The following is a 22,615-nucleotide window of genomic DNA, read 5'->3' on the forward strand; positions in this document are numbered from 1 at the left end:
CGCAGCGCGGGGCGGGGCCTGATCGGAAAGAGGCGGAGGCGGCGGCGGCTATTGGTTATTATTGTAACGCGTACAAAAGGCGGGCGGCGCCCGGGCCCGGCCCGCCCGGAGCGGCAGCGGTGGCGGGCGCGGGACGGCCGCGCTGCAGAGCGCTCCCGGTCTCGGGTCGGGAACGGCCGCCGCGGGCCCGGGGCTGCCTGCAGCGGCCCGAGCAACGCAGGCCCTCAGCCGTAGTGGTACACGAAGTCGTAGCTGCTGGGCTCCTTGGGGATGGGCGGCGGCGCCTCGGGGATCTGGATGTTCTCCAAGTCCAGGAGCCTCAGCTTCATCTCCATGCTCAGCAAGGTGTCCAGGTCGCTTTTAGTCAGCTCGCTGGACATGTCCTTCCCCAGGAGCGCGTTAAGCCCATCGATCCAGATACAGTACTGTGGGGAGAAAGGGCAGCTCACAGTCCCAGGCACGGATGGGTGAGGGGGCAGGGTGAGTCTGTAGGATTAAAGGCACTCCTCCACGGCTCCGCAACAGGAAACGTGGGAAGGAGTTAACCTAGGGGGGGAAAAACCAACCCAAAACCAGTGCCCACAGGGACTTCCAGTGGAAGGCAAAGCCTAGACATTAGCATGGCCCCATGGCTCTAGGACAGGGCCTGGAGTTCCTACTGCAGTGTAACACAGAAAGGAATGCTGTTTCAGGCATCAGTGCCTTACAGGAGGGGGAAAAGGAACTGACTGCACAGAAGGAAAGAAAAGGCTGTCCAGGCTAAGGGAGATTAGTGCAGGGCTTTCTCTTTCTAAAACAAAACTTAACTGGACAAAAACCCAGAAGATTCACACTAAGCATCAGCAACATTTCCGAAGAAGGAATCTGGCAGGGGCCATCCTGCTAAAGTCTTTAATAAGCAGCAGTTGATCCTTCTTAATATCTGAAGTTAATCACTTCATATTTTACTGCTTAACCACTACATTTCTTACCTCGTATTTATTAGGTGCGATGAAGTTCAAGGTCTCGTCGGGATCGTATAGTATCGAGAAGGCCAATTCTAACACTTCCTGAATGGAAAAGAATCTTTCAGTCATCAACTGCAGGAAACATCACGGCACCTTCTGCCTGCTAACCCAACAAGAGAAGCTGCCTTGCAGCTGCTGGGTGCACTTTCCCACCTCAGTATTCTGAGCAACCCTATTGCACAACCAGACCTGCTTGTGGCACCCATCAATCACAGCTAAGTACCAGGAAAAGGCCCAGACTGGAGATGGGGTTTGTAAGTAACACACCTGCATGGTGGAAGACTATTTGCTCCTGTTGCTTTCAGAATCTTCAACAATACAGCACTGTGTATTAATTACAGGCAAAAAGGGAGCACTTACCTTGTTCTGTTTCAGTGCACTTTTCTCCTTCATGTGTGGACAATCCTTCCCTGTCACAATGGCTTTGATGTCTGCAACTGGAACTAACAGTGAAAAAGTGAAACTCACACACAAGAAGTCCTAACCAGGAAAAGACAGAACTTTGTTTTATCTCTGCAGCTGAGCATTGCTCCTGGTTATGCAGCTCCTCACAGCACTTTTCCAAAACACATTACCAGTAACACATCCCTACAGTTGGCTGTTGTAAAAAATACTGACCAATTCCTCTTGAAATTCTCAAAAGTCTTGGGCAAGGACTAAAAGTTGATGTCAGCCACAGCTCTTTTTCTCTCACCGTTAGGATGGTGCTCTAACAGCCTCTAGACAGCAGGGCATCAAACGCTGCACAGTGTGCTCAGAGCAGTGACTGGTACTTACTTTTTTCCTGTAGAGATTCAAAGGTCACTTCCCCCTGGGCATTATCTTCCAGATCTCCATAGTGTAGCACTTTGTGATTCAGAGCCAGGCGACAATACCAAAATCTTTCTGGAACACATAATGAGTAAGCCAAGCAAGATCATTTGCAGAAGATCTTACAGCCACTCTGTGATAGTCTCCCCACCCAATCCCTCTATGCTCCCAGCTCCTGAGCACTGCACTCTGAGGAGATGGCTCTATTCTTAGAAACACACATCAGTTCCAGCCCAAACTACTCGCTGGTGTAGACAGCCCAGGTAACCAGCTTTCTTTGCTGACAACATGCCTGCTGACAGACTAATCCATTAGATCTTACTTGCCTACAGTTCCTTAATCTGAAAACATGCAGTAGATGCTGTCCCCTTACCCTGTCTTCTGCGATTTCCAATTTTTCGAAAGCTGCTTCCCTCACAGAGCCTGTTCAGGCGCTGCTGCTTTATCAGCTCCAAGATCTCAGGTTGGATTTTCTCCCTCAGCTCCCTGGCAATCACATATGGAAGAGTAAGCAGCAAATGGAGGTAACGGTAAGCACAGAAGGCGGCTGGTTTTGTTAGGCACTTACACAATAGGTGGTGACTGGAAGTCATCCTGGCTCATTCTCTCCGACTGGCGGAGTCGCAGAATTTCAGAATAGCTCAGGCTGCGCAGTTTGCTCTTGAACTGGTCCAAGGAGTTCGGTTTAGAGGGAAGAGCCCGTGTGATCTGTTCCCTCACAACCTGCATAACCTAGAGAGAGAAAAGCAAGTCGCTTAAAGGCAGCAGAAAGCCAGGGCACAGCTCAATGGCAGGAAAGAGCTGACACAAAATAACCGGAGCCAGGAGCGTCTATGTGCTAGTGACTTTGAAGGTCCAGAAGAACAAAGAATGACCTCAGGTGATACCAAATAAAAGTTGGACCATCCTCCCTCACAGGCCACGTCAATGCCCTGTCACACCTTCTGTGCTCTAACCAAGGTACAGGCTGAGCAAACACATGCTGTTCTGCAAAGGACTCTACAAAAATGCTACTTCTCCACTCTGACCTTATTAAAATCTTCTGCCGTTGCCCTCATTTCTTTCCAGGTCTTGTTCAACAGCTGGATGCAGATGGCAAATAGCTCCTCAAATGCACGGTCATGGGTGAAAAACATGGGGTGGTAGTCATTCCGGCCTTCATTAGCTTCATGAAGAAACAGAAACCACAACTGTGTGAACATACTGCACAAGGGCTATTAAGAGCAACTAAAATCCACTGCAGTGACTGAAACTTGGTGGTGTACTAACTTAAAGAGATTAAGACAGATCAATGCTTCATCTCCCCACAGACAATCTATATTGGGAATGGCAACAAGCCCTATGCTTCACCATGCAAGTCTCTGACTCCTGTGACCTTTTCACACCAGGCCCCCAAATGACTGCTCACAGGGGTTTCCCTGATCTCCTCTGGCAGAATTTCTTAGTGTGGTTAGTTGTTTGAGAACACTGTTTTGAGACTGTCAGAACTACCTAACTTTTTTCAAGTTCATGATGGTTTCTAGAGTGTTGTTTTTGCGCAGCACCCTGCTGAAGCTTCAGGAAGTTGAAACCTTCTGCTTCAGTGTCTGTTTTTCAGAAGCAGAGTGCACACCAAAGAGATGTGCAGAGAGAGACTCCACACCTCCCTGGACAGCCTATTCCAGTGGTCTGTCACCCTCACTGTGTAAAAGTTGTTCTGCATGTTGGTGTGGAACTTCCTGTGCTTTAATTTGCAGCCATTGCCCCTTGTCCTATCCCCACAGACTGAAAAGGGGCTGGCCATTTCCCCCTGCATCCCATGCTTAAGATATTTATAAACATTAATTAGGTCCCCCCCTTAGTCTTCCCTTCTCAAGACTGAACAGTCCCAGCTCACTCAGCCTTTCCTCATAGGGGAGATGTTCCAGGTCCTTAATCATCTTCGTAGCCCTTCTTTGGACTCTTTTCAGGAGATCCCTGTCCTTTTTATCCCAGGGAGCCCAGAACTGGACACAATACTCCAGGTGGGGCCTGACCAGGGCAGAGTAGAGGGAGAGAATCACCTCCTTTGATCTGCAGGCCACACTACTTTTGATGTCCCCCAGGATCCCATTGGCTCTCTCAGCCACCAGGGCACACTGCTCATGGCCAGCCTGTCATTTACCAGGACCCCCAGGTCCTTCTCCATAGAGCTCTTCTCCAGCAGGTCATGCCCCAGCCTGTACTGATTCAAGTGGTTATTCCTTCCCAGGTGCAAGACTCTACACTTGCTTTTGTTGAACCTGATGTGGTTTCTCCCTGCCCAGCATTCCAGCCTGTCCAGGTCTCGCTGGATGGCAGCGCAGTGTCCTGTGTGTCAGCCACTCCTCCCAGCTTTGTATCATCGGGTACTTGCTGAGGGTGGATGCTGTTCCCTCATCAAGGTCGTCAATGAAGATGTTAAACAGGACTGTCCTTACAATGGCAGAAGTGAGATTGATGTACAAATGTGTGTGAACAGTCTCTAAGCTACTTCCAGAAGCATCAGCCCAGCAGCTTGGAAAGCGAGGGTAATGAAGGGTACTTACGGAGTTCCCCAACTTGCAGGATCTCACAGAGCATCCTGGTAAGCTCAATGGCACTGCGCCCAAAGGGACACTCATGCTTATCTTCTCGACTGCTGTTCTCCAGAACAATCTACAAAGAAGAGGATGCTGCACATACTGAGAGCTGCCAAGGTGTTGGTATCTGCAAAAACCAGCAGCTTCACTTACCCTGATATAGGTGTCCTGATGAAACTTGGCCAAGTAGAGCATGCTGTCCAGCGCCAGCATCCCTGGAGGAGTCTGAGTAAAATCCATGGCTGGATTGATGTGATTCTGTGAAAACATGTAGAAATAAGCCAAACAAATCCGCTTAAAGAAATTGTGCAAGCACCTTTTCTGAATTAATTTTACAACCACCTGTCCAAACACTCCCTCACATCTACCCAAGAGATAACCTTGGGCATCTGCTGACAATGCCATCTGTGCTTTCTAGAAGACAGCCTGATTCCAAGTTTTTCATGGAATAGGTGCCTATGGTAAGTATCTCCAGACAATGTGCCAAATGAGCCCTGGCATTTAACCCATCAGCAAGTTCATAATGATCTTCCCTAGGAGTCTGAGTGTAGCTGAATTTCTAAACCACAGATACAGAAGTAAGGTAGAGCAAACAGTTATCTCTGTCCCTTGTTTCCCCCCAAGTCTGAAGGGGATCCCTGAGATGGCTTTTACAGGTGTTACAGCTGGCACTTTAGATGCTCACAGTGAACCCCAGCATCTTGTAGTCCTTGGTGTACATGGCTTTGCGCTTTTCTGTTCCGCTGCCAGGGACGGTGTTGCTGTCAGACTCTGCATCAAAGGCAATTCTTCTCAACTCAAAGATGATGTCTCTCTGTGCCTGAAGGACAGAAAGAGGGGAAATTGTAACGTGTGATCATCACTACAGCAGTGTTTTTACATCATGCACAGTCCCACCTCTCTCTCCAGAGCTCACACAGTGAGCACAGAGAGATGGCAAAGGTCATTAATGCTGTGTAAGAGGCAATCTATTTCAAAATAGCAAGATTTGGTATATTGGATAATGCAAAATAGCTGTTTGCATTTTCCTTTACCTGCCCTGAGTTTAGCTAAAGGCAGTTTCTAGGCATTCAGATAATGCTAAGGCATTTCTCACTTGAGCCTACAACGCATCTAAGAACCGAGTAACACACACCTTAAAAATGCCCAGCTTCCTTGTGTACTGCAAGGAATTAGATAAAATGATCTTCCCTCCATCATGGTGGAGTAATCAGTTCGATAGCTGTCATCACGCTGGTCAAGAAAAGAATATATGGCTTCCAGCAACCACTTCCATCTCTCATAACCATGAGCATACCCTAATCTCAATGACTACAACATGAGGGGAGGATTTGAAACTTTATGCACCATCTAGTGCAAATTTTATGGAGCTAAGGAGCTCAGGAATAACACACATACACACACACACCCCATTCTATCGGATCTTATTCAGCTCTAATAATGACCTGATCATTTGGATCCATCTTAGTCATCATTCTCTCTTCCAGGAGATTAAAGGTCAAGACCTGTAGCACGTACAGCTGATGTGCCATTTCTGTTTTGATGGGGCGGTTTCCTCTGATCACATGCTGCAAAATAAAGGATAGGGTAGAGATTAAGAGAATACAAATTAAAAATGGTGTATTAGCTGTAGGCATATTCCAGACTACATGCTCATCTCTGTATATGAAGATTCAGCTGTTTAACCTCTGTATTCCATCAGAAGCATAATGATAATGCTCTGTAACTGCAGAAAGAAGCATCCTCATTAACTCCCTTTTGAACAAGTGGCTCCCTTTGAAAGAGTCACTTTTCTGGAAGTGCCCTGAGGGCAGCAGAATTTACACTGCACAAGTGAGGGCCCTACCCAGAGAACATTAGGAAGCACTGTGTCATTCCAGACATACTTACATTCAGGATTATAGACCTCAGGTGCTTCTGGGCAAATGCATTAGCCATTTCCTGTTGTGAAATTCAGAGATGAAATAACATGAGTGAGATATAAATGAAAACTCCACATTGTGCAGAAATGAGAGAAAGAAGGAAGCCTATGAACTGGAGATAGCGCTGGCACCTAACAAAGTGCTTTTACTACAGGCTGTCAATTTAGCACAGCATCTCACCACAAAGCAAACATCAAGTTGGGATGCAAGGGTCATCTTTACCATGGCACAATTTATGGATGGCTCCCCTACAAAACATCACTAATGTGGAGAAAGGCACTAGCACAGTTGAAGGAGATAAGAAAACACTGGACATTCAATTATACTTCGATATCAGGAGATAGGGCAGCAAGGAGGAAACTGTGGGCTGCTAAGAAAAATCTGTCATCTACAAGATGACTGTCCTTTCAATTAGCATTTCACAGCTTCATATACCTCAGTATACACCCATGGTAACAAGGGCTAGAGGATGTAGTTTTCAGATCTGCTCCCTCTAAAAAAAAGTCTTCCTCTGAAGCTTACATCTCCTTTGTCTCCTAGCTGTTTAGAAGCCAGTTTAAGTAAGGAGAATTTGCAGAACCACCTTTCATGCTTTATTAAAGGAAAGATTCCCATTTCCCTCTTTACTGCATGGCTTCCTTCCCCAGGTGAGAAGAGTTTCCCAACCATCAAGTCACAATGACAAACAGCACAGCAAGTTTGAGTACCTACTGCAAGCATTCAGTTCTAGAACAATTACACATACACCTGCAAAAACCTAACCTGGGCCTTCCCTGTAAACTGTGAAGATGGACGTTCTAAAACACCAGGGATCTCATTACACCTGCTGGGAGAGTGGCACGAGAGCTAATGTTGAGATGGAATATTACTACATCTTTGCTGTTATAAGAGAAACCTTTGGGTAGGCAGAATCTCTTGGGCAATACATTATCTGGAACAAGTCCAAAAGAACTGCCAGTCTGAGATCTCTTCCCTTTCCTGTGCAGTGCAGATTGAGACTGGAAGCAGATGTGCAGTCTTAGTCAATTGGACTCAGTATGTTCTGAGCAACCCATGACTGTTCCAGCTGCTCACATCAACCCTGCTCGCTCTTGACAGGCTTTATAAAGAGTCTGGTAAAACGTGTGTATTAACCTCATTTCAAGTTCCCATTATCACTTCTGTTCCAGACAGAAGCCTCCTAAAACAAGAGAGTAATATGCTGGCTGATAGCCAAGCTATAATGGCTGCAAGTTCAGCAGTGCTCATGTTACAACCGAAAGGAGTCAATGCTTTAGCAGGAGGTATCTAAGAAGCATCTAGAGGCATCGGAAGTGGTTTTTAAGATAACACTTTGCCCTCTGAGCACTATTTTTACCACGATTCATGAGATGTAGCTCTGGTAACAGAACAAGGTCTGCTGTTAGGGTTTTTTCCATGCACACAGCACAACAAAACCTTACTCTGAAGGAATTAGTTTGTACATGGGATGAAGTAATAGGTGACTGAAGCAGATAAACAGTGGGAAGGACAACGACAATTAAACAATTCTGAATAGCAGAGTAAGAAGCATGAGCACACACACAGCCTAACCACTGTGAAGGCATCTACAGCCAATAATGCCTGCTTTGCTGCTTGGTGGGGTCACAGAATCACCAAATCATCTCTGTTGGAAGAGACATCTTGATATCGTCCAGCCCAACTCCCCTGCTTCAAGCAACATCAGACAGCAGGCTGCACAGATTTTTAGTATCTCCACTGATGGAGACTCCACAATCTCTGGATAAACTGTTCCAGTGTCTGACCACCTTCATACCAGGTTTTTTTGGGTGTGTTCAGGTGGATTTTCCTGGGTTTTAAGCTGTGCCTCTTGTCCTGTCAGCGGGCACTGTTGGGAAGAGTTGGTCCCCCTCTTCTTTATTCCCTTCAATCAGATATTTGTACACATTGGTAAGACACCCCTGAGCCTTCTTTTCTCAAGGTTAGGCACTCCCAAATCTCTCAGCCTCTATTCACACGAAAGATACTGCAGTCCCTAAATCACCTTAATGGCCCTTTGTGGCCACGTGGATTTTGTGTTTGAGGGGAAAAAACCCAAAATCATTGAAAATTCCCTTGGAATTTTATTTGCTATGAAGTTTAGTATCTTGGCCAAATAATTACCACCAAGTTCTGGTGCTTATTTTCACATGTAAAGCCTCCCCAGGTTCCAGTTTTACAGCTGGTTCACCTGGTCAGTCTTGATAACAATTTCCTTTTACGATCATCTTTTATTATCATGTGAGCACAAGTTGTCTTTCCAGACTTCTCCTGCTACTGATTCTTCTCCCCTTCACCATCCAAGCAGAGCCCCAGGAGGCCTCCCACCCTTTTCCCTAAGCTCATCTGCTGCCTGAAGCCTGTTTGCATCATCTCTGAGACACAAGGAGGCATAACTGGAGACAAGCTAACATGCCTACAGTTCCGCATGACCAGCCCCCAGGCTTGCATTACTTACAGTGATGGGCAGGTCTAGTGGGTTAAGCAGCTTGTCCTGCTGGCAGAAAGCAAAAGAAAAAAAAAGGCACAAAGAGAAGCAGACAGGATTTAGCTCAGAGTCCAGAAATAAGGCACAAACGGGGTGCTAGAGAAGAAAGGCTTAACACAGCAAAGCTACACAATACAGACATAGGCACACCTTGCATGTAGCTGGGATCCTGGGGGTCCTTTGGAGCAGGACAGGTGTTTCATTTCTCACCCTTGCCAGGGGGAATATTCCTCTATGACTTATGAAAGGTCCCTTTTGGGGGGGGACACACAACGACACATGGGGTGTTTGTTTAACAAGTACACAAAACCCAAAGGGCTCTACCCAGACTACCTCTCCCATACAGAATTAACTTTCTTCACAAAAACTTTCCATGCTGTGTAGAGGATTACTTTCTGTCTCTCAGGGCCTTTCAGATTCCTCTCTGAGCATCTCCTAAACTTACATGTGTGGCTTCAGAACACGTTATTAATGGGACAGTACTTTTTCTCCTACGTTGCCACAGTAAAGCAGCTATCTAAGTTCTTGGCAAGGTCTGAGGTTTGCCTTTCCCAGACAATATGATTTCTGAGCTGTAAGGTGAACTGCCAGCCAGTAACCATTATTCAGGTTTAAAGTCAAAAAGCAAGAACAAACCTGTCTCTTGTCCTCAGGTGCCTTCAGGAAGAGAGCATTGATCAGGGCAATGGCATATGTCTGAATCTCTTGGTTTGAGCTGCAGAAAACAAATGGTAAGGTCGTAAGAGCCAGACAGCAGACATTACAGCTTGCTGCTTTGCCTGCACCATAAGAACTGTCACTAGAGCTATCTTGCATTTCAGTGTACAAACAGGATTCACATAATCTACTTTCATGCTGTTCAACTCATAATAAGGCCTGCAAAAAGCTGACAGGAATTGCTGCTTGATAGCTGCATTGTTCAGAAGATAGTGCAGACTGCAGCCCAGCAGAGCTCAGAGTTCAGCACTATCACAGTTTGTTTCCAGTGCTGAAACCACCCCTGTAAAGCCTGTAACCACCCCTGTAAAGTTGTACTGCAGTCTGTTACATAGATATAGCTATAAACTTATATGGGAGAAAAACTACTTGCTCCATATGTCAATGGAAGCCACCAAACACAAATGCAACTAAGGGGGAAGCGTGCCTCTGCTCATGGAACTGTCTTCCAACCTCAATAGTTTGGGCCCAATCCATACATCTTTTTCTTATTTTCACTGAAGAGCTCCTTCAGGTAAAGGGTACACAGCCTGTGGTTTCACTTGTGAGGTTTTAAATAAGCTTCCAAATGCCCATCACACTCTTTTCCACCCCCATCTTGATGCTCTATCAAATCCAGTTTAGTTTCTTGATATACTATTACTCTTTGTGGTGGGTTGACCTCTGTTGGATGCCAGGCACCCACCAAACCTCTCAGTAACTCCCCTCCTCAGCAGAACAAGGCAGGGGAGAAAATAAAATGGAAAAAAACTTGTGGGTCAGGACAAAGGCAGTTTAATGAACCACGTGCAAAGTCTGCATGTGGAAGGAAAAGGAAACAAAAGATTTATTCTCTACTTCCCATCAGCAGGTGATATCCAGCCACTTCCCAGGAAGCAGGATTTCAGTATGCATAGCACTTGCTCCAGAAGACCAAAGTTATAAATAACAAATGCCTCCCTCTCCCTCCTCCTGGTTTCTCTTAGCTTTAGCTGCTGAACATGACATCATATCCTATGGGATATCCCTTTGGTCAGTTTGGGTCAGCTGTCCTGGCTGTGTCCCCTCCCAAGATCTTGCCTACCCCCAGGCTAGTGGTGAGGGGGGGCTGTTGGGGAGACACCCTGATGCTGTGCCAGTGCTGCTCCGCAGTACCCAAACCACTGGTGTGTTATCAACACCTTGCTGGCCACCAATACACAGCCCAGCACTGAGAGGGCTGCTCTGGGGAACGTTAACTCCCTCTTGGCTAGACCAAATACACTCTTGGGAGACTTCTGCAGAAGTCTAAGTGCTCCTGATTAACAGAAGTCCAGTTCACTACTTAAATTAATTTGCATCTGTATATTTTGTAAAAAAATATTGACATATACGAAAATCATATTCACAAATGGTGCTTTTCCACACTTTCAGTATTAAAACACTTGAGAAAAAAAACCCAAAATAAAACCCAAACTACTCAAAGCTCCAACAAATGCTTCTTTTTTTTTTTTATGGAAGAGTAGAATTGACCCAGACAAACAGCCTTAAAAAGCCAGATATTAATGTGTCAGTTTGTTTGGAAAGAGAGGAAGGGACAGTGGGAAAGAAAAGCTAGAAAAGCTGTTGTTTGCTTCCTAACATGCAGGACAAAAACTGGAAGATGATGTACTCTTAGATTCCAGTGGATACAATTTAAAGAAGGGTGAAGGTGACAGAGGATTGGATGCAGAAGCTTTGGCAAGTTGTTTTAGTAAAACACAGATTTGGTCCTAACACTGAACAGACTCATGCTGTTGTTAAAGCAAAGTGCCTTTGTTCAAGACATGTACACATGTGCTGAAGTGCTTCCAGAACACAGAATGTTGTTCCAGGATCTTAGTTTTTGAAAAATCTGTTAGAAATCCTGCAGTTTAAGTCAGATTTAATAGCAGTAGTACTTCAATAGCAGTACCTTTAAGTGTTTTAAACATAAAAAGATGTAGTTTCAAATTGACAGATATTTGTAAAATTGATTTAAATCACACCACTGTTGGGTGGACACTCACACTTGCAGATGAGAAATGAGCTGCCCCACGGTGATCTCTTCTGCTATCTTCTGATACAGAGTCTGACTGTTTAGCACCATGCTTTCTAGAATGGCTAGGGATCGTTGGAGGATGGAGACATCTACCATAGGCTGACTCACATACCCTGCGATCTAAAAACAGATGAACCAGCAGGTCAGCAGATGACCATCCAGGAAACCTCAACGTGAGCGAGAGAAGCTGAGACAGACAGGGCTCAAAGCTGGGTACACTGTGCCCTCAATGCTTTGCAGAATCAACTTGCTCTTCCTGGAAGCTGCATTTAAAGCATGAAAGGAAATGGCATCTACTCACCCCCTTCACCCACACTCACCTGTTTGATGAAGGTTATTGAGACCATGTCCCAAGAGACAATACCATGGTCCATGAGCTCCAAGAAGGCAGTCAGGGTGAAAGCCAACATCTCACTGTAACTGTCAAAATGAAGAGCAGAGTGATGAGAGATCTGGTAGCAAGAAAAAAGCCTGTCTAAGCTGAATAAAAATTCCACCACCTTCTCCTAATAAAACAGGTTACAGCTTGGCAGCTGGGGGAGCAATAAAGTATTTGCATTTATGAAGAGAATTGTATTGCTTTGTGGAATTGTATTTTATTTTTCCTGATTACAAGCACAAATTAAAACTAGCAATAATTAAGTCCCTAGTCCCACCACCAGAGACTCACAACCACCTGGATCAGTACCTGGCTATTCAAAGGAGTAACAGGAGAAGCAGCAATGCAGTATTTACACCTGAGCAGTGCAAAGTATCACTACTCAAATTCGACACTGTCATGTAATGGGGGAAAAACCAAACCCAACTAAAAACCACCAAACCCCAGAATACTCAGTGCAATGACCATCACTTAAAAAAAAGACCAATTTGAGAAGGGGAAAGATTTTCATTCTGATCAACTGAAAATTCAAACCCTCTGCAAACATGAGGTTTTTCAACTGGTGTCAGATTGGAGCTAAGTTTGTATCACAAAACATGGAAACATCTTTGGAAATTATAATCCCTTCACACACAAAAAACCCCCAACCAAACATATTTTAATATCAGAGAAACCCCAAGAAAAGTGAATGAGCTTTTCTCATCTTGTTTTCTTTCCCTGTTCTGTTGAGGAGGAGGATGAGGAGAGAGAGTGGTTGGGTGGGCAGCCAGAAGTCAGCTGAGGTTAATCTGCCACAATACTGGAGGTCTCTGAACACATCCCTAAGTCAGACTGAAAACAGCAAAGTACAGCTCCTGGACTCTGAAGAAGATTTTTATGACACACTTCACTAAAGTGTTTTAAAACCCCCAAACACTCCAAGTGCTGAAGGTTAAAAACAAAAGCCCTTTCTTGCATTCATAACTGACTGAAAGGTAAGAAACAAAAGGGTAGAAATATACTGGTCAGGTCTCAAACTGACAAAAAGTTAAGACATTTCCTCACATCAGCACAGTAGCACTGGAAAGAGCTAAGAGCCAGGGGAAGCATAGAAAGAATGATCAGCGCTCTGGAACGGCTGCCATAGTTACAGTGTTAATGGACTAAGACTGCAGCTTAGAAGCAGCATGACTAAGGGTTGATATGAAAGACATCTATACAGTTCTGAATGGTACAGAGAAGAGAAAGTTACAATTTCTCACAACAAAATTATGTAGAGGGAACCAAAGGAATATTATGTGACCTGTTTAAAATATTTTTTTCTTATAGAGCAAGCAACTGTAGAACTTTACTTTCACACAGTGCTCTAGGTGTCAAAAGGATAAATTGATTAAAAAATGAGGATGGAAAAACCTACAGAAGTAACACCAAAGATTCTTTGATTCTTTCTGCTCAGGAAGCCCAATAGCTGAAAACTGTTGCAGACTGAAGAGCAGTACTTTCTGTGACACATTCTTTAGCCCCTTCTATTCCCCAAATAAACAGACCTTTGCCCCTCATAGCAACTTTTCTTATGAGGGTCAGATAGGACTGACCAAGTGTACAAGAACCAGCAATGCTTGCTTCTGAGCAGCACATACATGTCTAGTTCTACAGCAATATTCTTGTCTGCAACTGCACATGGGCTTTTCATGGGACACTTTCTTCCTTAGACTGCAGATTAGTAACTGCTGGAGAACACGACCACCAAGAGAACCAGAATGAAAGTCATTTAAATTATCAAAGGGACCTTTTTGATGCAAGATTCACACATCATAAATGTCTCCTCTTTTGCCTCACAAGGTGTAGCAAATGACTAGCAAGACTTTATCTCAGTTAATAGATCAGCATTTGCTATGTCCTTAGTTGCTTAATGCCACTTCAGCAAGCAAATTCAGCCCCTTGTTTGAGGCCCTGTTCAGAGTCCTGGAATACAGGAAACTTACTGGGACAGAAGCTTGGTCCCGCTCTCCACAAGCCGTGTCAGTACTGTAATCCCTTCCATGTTGATGAACTCTGTGGCAAAGGTCACATCTGCTGAAAGTTTAGCCAGTTCCTTCATGGCATCCAGTCGGGCTTCCATACTGTGTGACTGGATCCTCTCCATCAGCTGGCGAGCTGCCCTGGACTGGGAGGAAAGAGGGGTGATGCCACTGACAGACTCGTCACCCGCAGACTGAGTTCTGCCAGCATCAGTGTTCTGTCAGAAGTCCATGGATGGGCAGAGAGAGCACAGCAAGGGTGGAGAGGTACCAGCAATGACAGGGTAAGTGCCAGCAGTCAGTAAGTCTAAAATAGACTAGAAAAAAAAAAAGAGGCTGCACTCACTTACAGCCAAGCAGGAGGTATAATGCTTGTTTTCCCTCTTGGTGAGGTGAGTGGAGGTGGATTTAGAAATATGGAGTGAAACCATAAAAAAACAATCTCTCAGATTCAAAGAGAAGCACAAGCTCATGCTGTGTATCCACACGACATTCTGGAAGATTTCTCAGCCACAGATCGATGGGATGCTCTCAACCACCTCTTGCCCAAGTAACTTCTTCCTGTTCTACTCACTCTCTGCTACATGCCATGTCACTTGTGCAAAACGTTTATGGATTTCAATAAAAGGAAGCTGTAGGAAGCTTGCAAAAGACAACCAGAGGTCACAATAGCAAGAATTCACTAGGAACAGCTTCCCCTGCATCAAATTTGTCTCTTATTTTAATTTCTGCATTAAGTCATCAGTACTGTTGCTTTCCAACTGATAATACTAACTGCACTCACAGTAAGAATGTGTCTGTCGGGTGCTTTACCATATGCTAATCTAGGAGAGGCAATAAAACTGTAGACTGGGTTTATTTACAGAAAGTTCTACAAAAGGGCAGAGCATTTAAAGAAAGAAACGCACCACAACCAGGAAGAAAAACAGGAGTGTGTACCTTATTGTGCAGAATGGCCTACAACAAAGGTAAGCCCCCCACAATTTAGGGAGGAGGAGAAAGAGAAGCTGAGAGGTAAGGAACAGCCTGTCATATGAGAATAGCTTCTGGGAAAAAGGGATGTGAGGAGGCATTTACCGGGGAGACTGCCAGCTGCAGGATGGTTCCATTCTTTATGTCACAGCGAGTCTGAAAGAAAACACAAACTTTAAATTACAAAAAGGGAGGGGGGGAAAGAATGCAACTGGCTTTACAGTGCATGCTTGTACACACATGTAAAGGGGTTCCTATAGCACATAATCCTATTGAGAGCACTGAATTGAGTCCTTGCACCTGTAGGCACGCAAAGGGAGGAGGACAAGGCTCCTCAGCTGAGTGACACCATTTAAGCCTGAGTATTTTTGATAGCAGACATGCTGCCCCTCAAGAATTAGTGACAGTACTGCCCCATGACTCTAGTCCAAGGCATTCTGCACTCTTGCCCAGGACACCAGCAAATTGCTAACTCACCCACTGACCTGCTCTGTGATGTACAGCTGAGGACCGTCAGCATACCGCAGAGTGTAGTATTCAGGATTTGGCAGCGACCACCTAGCAGAGGAAGAAGAAGGATACGTAAGCATCTTCCTCCTCTTTCTTCTGGCTCTCAATTAGAACAGGAGCTTGATCCCAGGAGGGTGGAAAACAACTTTCAAGTAAAGCTTTAGCATGGCAAATCAGCTCTCCCAAAGAGGAGAGAAAACACCTTCCTGAGGCGGGGATGGGACTTCAGCCTACTTTAAGTCAAGCTCTGTGGAATGTCTGAAGAGGCCGGCACTTCACCAACAGCAAGACGGGCCGATCCTCAGAGACACTGTCCCTAGGGGCATACATATATACACACTCAGAACTGGAGGAAAGATGCAAAGCCCCTGTTTTCCAGGAGATCCTTTTCTCCCCAGTTTAAACCCTGTCCCATTCCATCACCGAAACTGGTGTCAGGCAGCATAGACTATGCTAGCAGCACATTGACAAGCACCAGAGACTTTCCACAGTCCCCCATAAAGATCTATCAGGGGAACAGGCTTTCTCCCCAAGGACTCACAGGGAACTACTTACCCATCACAGACCTCCTTGATGATAGATGCAAGAGGCCTTTTCTAGAACAGAAAAAGAGAGCCCTCAGTAGCCATGAAAGGAATACTGCCCATTCCTATGCTTCCCCCATTCCAGTATCAAGGTCGTGGTACACTTTTTCCCTGTTTGGTTACCAGGTCTCACCTGATCTATTTCCAGCAGCTGGGCATTGGCACCTGGCCACTCAACAGCTACTTTGACAATGTCCGAAGGTGGTGGCATTGCTCCAGACTCCTCGAGGTGCCTTCACAACAGCATACACCCCCACACCTGTTGAAGAGAAAGGAGCAGCTCTCTGAAAACTTTTTTCAGTTGTTACATTGCATCTAACACCAAGCTCCAAAACACTACATAAGACCAGCCCTACAGTTTGCTGGGCCTGATAGGGACAAAACGTCCACTGTACCAGAGATCAAGGCCTCATACCAAACCAGTACATTGTGAAATTGTATGCCCAACCTTATCAGCTAAGGAATACTTCCAAGAGCTTGCTGGGGTTCTCTCATACAAGGAGAGTCACTCGGATCAGCAAAGCTCCATCTGCCACCCACTGTCCACACCACCAGGTCTATTTACAGGACTAGTAAAGAAATAGCTCCCTAGACTCAGGTACTGTCTGCATGTGAGAGGGAGAACACGCTGGCCAGGTTGCCTCCCTCCCACAGACTGCTGCTTACTGACACCCCATTCATATTTCTCAGATACCTTAATCCATTCAGGATACCCAAACAGACTCCTAATCAGAATAACAGCAGCTAGCCTTATCCCATTACCTTCCTATAACATCGTAAATCAAAAACATCAATATCCATCACAGAAGGAAAGTTAATTCAGCATTTGCTCTGGAGGTCTACCTTTCACTCCTTTATCTGCCTTAGAGCATAAGCTTGTGCTCAGGGTTTGGTCCCAGACAGTTGTCAGACATGCTGCTTTGTGCTTCATCTGGTAGTAAGGGGCTGTAAAGAAATGCACTTGTTCAGTTCCTTTTCAATCCCCTCCTGGGTGGAGGGATTAGCCCTGCTCTCTCCCACAGAAAGTCACATGGGAGAGAGACAACCCTCCCCATCAGCAGTTCTCAGGAAAAAAGGCTTTAAGCTGCCAAAAATGAGATCTGACCAGTCACAGAGATAGTCCTGTCCTCAAAGACTCCTCCCGGGACTCAATTCCCAGCATAACCTGAATGAGATTGTAAGTATCTGAAGAGTAATTTCCCAGCTCCTACAGAAGCTCCTGTTTCTCCTGTTGAAATAACCCAATCCCCTTTCCCAGAATAGAGAGGAAACAGTGCTAAGCAGGGATGGTACTTCACGACTAACATACCTTCCCGACTTCCTTGGTCAACTGGGAAGGAGATGCTAAGACATGCTAAGACCAGAAAGGAGACCAGCAGCCTTTGGAACTGTCCTGGTGCAAGGCAAGTAAAGAAGAAGGAACTTTCCATGGATCAGCGAAGAGCAAGCAGCTGCAGAGATACCTGGCCCAGGAAATTGGACTACGTGACTGCTCTGGAAAAGGGAACTTCCATGAAGTTAGCTGAGCTCTATTGCTCTACTCTCAGCATGTGCATGGTTTTTGCACAGGAAGCCTCATGCACCTCCACGGCTACCTGGGCCCTCAAAGGGAGGATGGTATTGCCTGTGCACAGGAACACAACAACAGCCAGGCTTTGTCCACTCTACCATCCCACCCCTTGGAAAGCAGCTGGTAAAACAGGTTCAGAATTTCATGATATTCTCAAGATGTGCATCTTACCCTAACTCACAGAGATGGTTACAGTCAGTACTCCTGACCTTCTCTCTCCTTTTTAGCATCAATCCCAAGAGCAGCTTACGTTTTCTTAAGCCCATAAAATGACTGTAAGACTAGCCACTTCTTGTGTGGAAAAGTGCCAGTCAAGTTAGGCTCAGCTTGCCAGTTTCCTAAAATAGCATCTCCAGCCTTTCAAATAAGCAGCACAGCATTAGCTCAGACTAACATATCATGAAGGAGCTAGCCTCAAAGAGCAACAGACTCAGTGCCCCAATCAGGCTGAGCAGGTGTTGGGGACGATGAGAGAAAAGCATTTATATGATTCCTATCATACAAATTTGCAAGATAGAATCAGGCAGTTACACTAACACCAGACAATATTTTACTTCCTAATCCTGGAGGGAAATCACCAAGCCATCTCCTGCTCCAAAATTTGCATTGGATAAAAATTTTACCACCCTCATCTTGACAACAAAGAGGAAATCCTGTCCTTCAGGGAACCTACATCAGGTAAAAAACTCCTGCTTGAACAAGGTGAGGTCACATAGCAGAAGCCTTCTCATGACAGACCTCAACTAAATCAGTGTTTCTCAGAAGCCTTAGCAGCCCACAGAGCTAGGCTAATTCACAAACAGAAAGCACCGAGCATACACTGTCCCATGGAAACAGTCTCCAGATTGCACAACCATGTGTTAACACACTCCCCTTTCTTCAGCAATTTGAATTATCAGTGTTCTATTCTCTCACTCCAAGATAGAAACATACAATTTATGCCTTGCTAAGAGACACATGTTAACTTGCAGCAAGTATGTTCTCAAGAGGCCTCTAACCATAAACTCATACACAGCTGCTGGTGCTATTTCCATACCCATTACAATCAGTAAATTGGACTCCACTCCTTTCTTCTAGACTCATCCCTGAACAGCTGGTCGCCTTTTGTCCAAAGTAAACCAGGAATTCAGGCAATACAGCATAAGGAACCAAGGACCAGAATAGCACCTTGCCTCACTGCATATGCAGAGCAAAGCACTTAGGAACCTGCATAAAACAGGAGTGCTTTGAGGCCAGACATCTTTAGAAGACTGCAGCCCCCTGTACAGCATGTATTGATGGGGGTCAGTACTATCCACTGCAAGCCTACCTTGCTGTCAGTTATCCTCTTCCTGCTCACACGTCAATACCCAATAGATGGTGTATCTGAGTCTGATACAGACTAAAAACGTGAATTTATCATCCAAGATCAGTGTAACAGAGACAAGGCAGAGCTGAGAACACCTGCTAAACCAACCTACTCTGCAGCATCAGCCATACAAATTCACCGCTTACCTGACCCTTGTGTCTCTCTAAGATTATAGATGAACCTAACAAAACAAAGGATCAGATTTCCTAGCTTCTTTCTCCTGAATTACAGATATACACAAATAAAAAGAACTTAGACTTTCATTGTCTTTTGCAGCAATAGCTCAAAATAGTGATAACTCATCAACTAGATCTCCAAGTACACCACAGCAATTCCTAGTATACAAGCAGTAGCACAGCTCTGTACCTGTTCCTCAAAGTGCCCAATTTGCATGACACCCCAGATCTGCAGGGTATACAGGCTTCCATCCATTAGATCTAGAGACAGACAGGCAATTCCCAAACGGTCTGTGATTCCCACTCACTGTTCTCTGTTCGGCAACTAGAGCTGATGATGGCTTAAACCTGAAAGCCAGAGAAATCTTAATCATACAGCATAAGCACACGTCATCTCCAATAATCAGACTGGCTTGTGATAACTGAAGGGATAATTACTGCTCCCACAAGTAAGCCACCTCATGGCTAGAAACCATCTAATTCATTCAGTGTTCCAGGCACAGCAAACACACAGCAAAGAGGCAAGGCTCAAAGATTACTGCCTTGAGTATTAAGAACTGAATCTGCAACTCTTAACTAATATACCCATGAGTAATTAGCATCTAATTACCACTTCTCACTTCAGCCTCTTGCAGTACAGTCACAGTCTTTTATTTGTACTGCAACTTACATTGCAAGTTGCTACTGAAGAGTACAAGAACATACAGTACTTTACATGCCAAAACACAGATGCCCAGGTTACTACAGGGAGGAGCCTTTACAAGCCCCTTGTCTTCTTCCTTGGAAAGAACATGCATCTTTCAGGGTAAGTGCACACTAAAACACAACCATCAATATTATGGGAAATTCTGTAGAAATCAGGGAATCATTTAGGTTGGAAAAGACCCATAAGATGATCAAGTTTAACTACAAGCCTAATGCTGCCAAGTCCACCACTAAACCATGTCCCTAAGTGCCACATAAACAGAAATATAAACAAAACCTCCTGCTCCATTAAAAATGTACTAGAGAGGTTGGCCCACAGCTCAGAGGCAATGCACTCTACCTACAGCTCCCCTGATATCCTCACCACTGAAAACAGTAGCCAAGTTGTACTACACTACCTTCATATCTCAAAACATGCTTTGAGCTACACACAAACTCAGAAAGCAACTCACCGTGATGTTAGGCTACTTCTGCTCCAAACACCTTCCATAAATGAGCCCCCACTCAAGACTCGAAACCACGTTCCCTATTCCAATCAGTATTCAAGGCACAGCAAACATACAGCAAAAGAAACAGAGCTTAAGGGCTGTTTCTTGGCACAGCAGCACCACGGAAAAGACCGCATGAGCCTATGGAGGACGAGATTCAAACATCAAAATGAACTGGTTAAGCCAAACCCAGAGAAGCAGGAACTAAAAATATAAAAAGACAGGAAACTCACTGCAGTCTGGGTCAAACAACCCTTTGAAGGGCCTACACAGATCAGTGGCTCAGCAGAAACAGCTTCCCAGAAAAGGACAACGAAGACTGGACTACAAATACAAAGGGTACTTCAGGTCAGCCTCTTAACACAAGGCTGTCTGTCAAAAGCCTTCTTTGAAAAGATTTCACTGTGGGTCTGCAGACAAGAGAGGCGACAGACATTAAATTTGACAATGGATATTTTGCAGTGTGCCAGTGATGTATCCATAAAATGACTGTTGAGAATCTCTCAGTAAGAAGCACAGACCGCAATTTTGCATAATCGTGATCATCAGTCACTTACGGGTCTCTCACAGCACATTCTTCTCAACAACCACATGTAAGCGATTCCCACAGTTCTACACAGGGAGACAGCAGCCAAGCTGAAATCCATCAAAGCTGAATTCACTCTGCTTCTGCAGAGCGAGTTCCTTCACACAAAGCGGTGGTGTAGGGGTAGCTGCAAGGCAAGGAGAAATCAGCAGAGCCACTAATAACCCACTATTCAAGAGACTTCTGAGAAGCTGCAAGCTAAAACAACTAGAGTATTTTAAACGGAATTTCCCTATTCACAAACTCAATCTTCTTTTCATTACAGATAGAGAACAAAGCGTGCTGCACACAGAATGAAAATGAGGAGGATGAAAGAACATTGCACTGAAAAGAAAAGCTGCCTGGTAGAATTCCTCAAGAGTGGCAGCTTCTGAAACCTGTAGATGCGACAAAACATCCCAGCCAGTTTTCGGCCAGACCCCAGCTGGTACCAACAGGCCAAGCAAAAGGTGGAAGAGATGTCAGCAGAGTCACTAACTGGACAAGAGCAGAGAAGACAGCTTCCTTGACCGAGCAGCATAGGCAGGCAGCAGGCGGAAGAGTCCAACCTGAAGGGCAGTTTCCTGCGTCACCTCATATAAGAAGCAAAGAGAAAAAGGCCAGAGGAACCACAGAGCCGAGTGGATCAGATCCTCTGTCCCTGGAATCCTACGCTCCTCCCAAGGCCTTCCACAGCTGCACTTTGGCTGTAAAACACTAAGCCTACCGCACTGGGCTCTTTCTCTCGCGCATCCCAACGCAGCTGAGCAGAGGCTGTCTGTCAGCACAGACAGAAACCGATAGCGAAAGGTAGAATGAGAGAACTGCTTTTTTATTCCTTTCAATCAGTCAGCACACTGGACGCGGCCAGCGACTCCCGGCGCCTGGGCCAACCCCCGATTTAAGGCGCTAAAGGCACTAATTCTGACGAAGCGCTGTCCGGTTTATGCCTCAGGTCCAACTGGGCTCCCAGAGGAGCGGCGAACTGCACCCTCCTCGGACGCTCCTCGGCCCGGCCGCGGCCCCTCCCCGGTTCCCACACCCGGGCGCCGGGGCGGCGCGGCGGGCCCCGCGCGTACCGAGACCCTGGGCTCCAGCGGCCGCGGCACAAGGGGCAACTTTGGCAGCGGGGACGGGCGCAGAGCGAGCCGGGCGACCCCGCGGCAGGCGGCCTTAGGCCGAACGCCTCACAGCGGGGCGGGCCGCCGAAGGGAAGGGCCGCCGGCGCGGCGCCGCGGCGGGCCTGGGGAGGCAGCACCGGCGACCGGGCCCGCCGGAGCCGAGGCCAGCGGCGCGCCACCCGGCTCCCCGCGGCCCTCTCGCCGTTCCCCACCCCCGCCCGCTGCCCTGCGCTCACCCGGGCCCGCCGCGGCCGCTCCGCGCTCCGGCCGCCCGGCAGCTCCGGCGGCCCCGCCAAGGCGCCGCTGGCCACTGGCGCCGCCAGCTGCCACTCAGCCGCCTCGCCGCCGATTGGCCACGACGAGCACGTGACGCGCCCGCACTCGGCTGTCATGGAGACCGCGGGTGCCTGACCCCGCCCCGGTGCGGAGCGGAGCGAGCCCTCGGCCCCCGGTCCTGCCACCCTTCGTGCGTGACAGGCCCCCGCGGCAGCCGGAACGAGCTGCGTTAACCGAGCGGCCTTTGTGCCCGCGCCCCTCCGGGGCCGCCACAGGAGGGTTCACATCGGTTCCCGGTGCCAGCAGCGCCCCACCTCCGCCACTGGGCACGACCGCCCGGGA

At 46.5% G+C, this 22,615-nt stretch overlaps 1 protein-coding gene across 1 annotated transcript; it reads right to left on the reverse strand.

Moving 5' to 3' along the window:
• Positions 1-43: 43 nt before the first annotated feature.
• ELMO2 (engulfment and cell motility 2) lies at positions 44-22,286 on the reverse strand. Its single transcript, XM_084271768.1, has 21 exons — positions 22,234-22,286; positions 16,158-16,283; positions 15,996-16,036; positions 15,416-15,488; positions 15,036-15,086; positions 13,923-14,104; positions 11,900-11,999; positions 11,548-11,699; positions 9,461-9,539; positions 6,287-6,337; positions 5,842-5,964; positions 5,082-5,216; positions 4,550-4,654; positions 4,364-4,472; positions 2,846-2,982; positions 2,386-2,549; positions 2,191-2,303; positions 1,785-1,892; positions 1,368-1,450; positions 972-1,049; positions 44-425 (listed from the first exon to the last, which is right to left on the reverse strand). The coding sequence occupies exons 2-21, from the start codon at positions 16,233-16,235 to the stop codon at positions 225-227; spliced, it is 2,163 nt and encodes a 720-aa protein (XP_084127894.1). The 5' UTR covers positions 16,236-16,283; positions 22,234-22,286; the 3' UTR covers positions 44-224.
• Between the last annotated feature and the right edge of the window lie 329 nt (positions 22,287-22,615).

The sequence above is a fragment of the Gallinula chloropus genome, assembly GCF_964237585.1.
Source record: "Gallinula chloropus genome assembly, chromosome: 16".
In the NCBI taxonomy this organism is placed as follows: Eukaryota; Metazoa; Chordata; class Aves; order Gruiformes; family Rallidae; genus Gallinula; species Gallinula chloropus.

Coding starts and splice junctions, on each gene's coding strand:
- ELMO2 (XM_084271768.1), bottom strand. CDS start 16,235: ATGCCACCACCTTCGGACATTGTCAAAGTAGCTGTTGAGTGGCCAGGT. Junction 2,983..4,363: donor CCTGCAAGTTGGGGAACTCC/GTAAGTACCCTT, acceptor TTCTTCATGAAG/CTAATGAAGGCCGGAATGAC. Junction 426..971: donor TCGCACCTAATAAATACGAG/GTAAGAAATGTA, acceptor TTCTCCCCACAG/TACTGTATCTGGATCGATGG.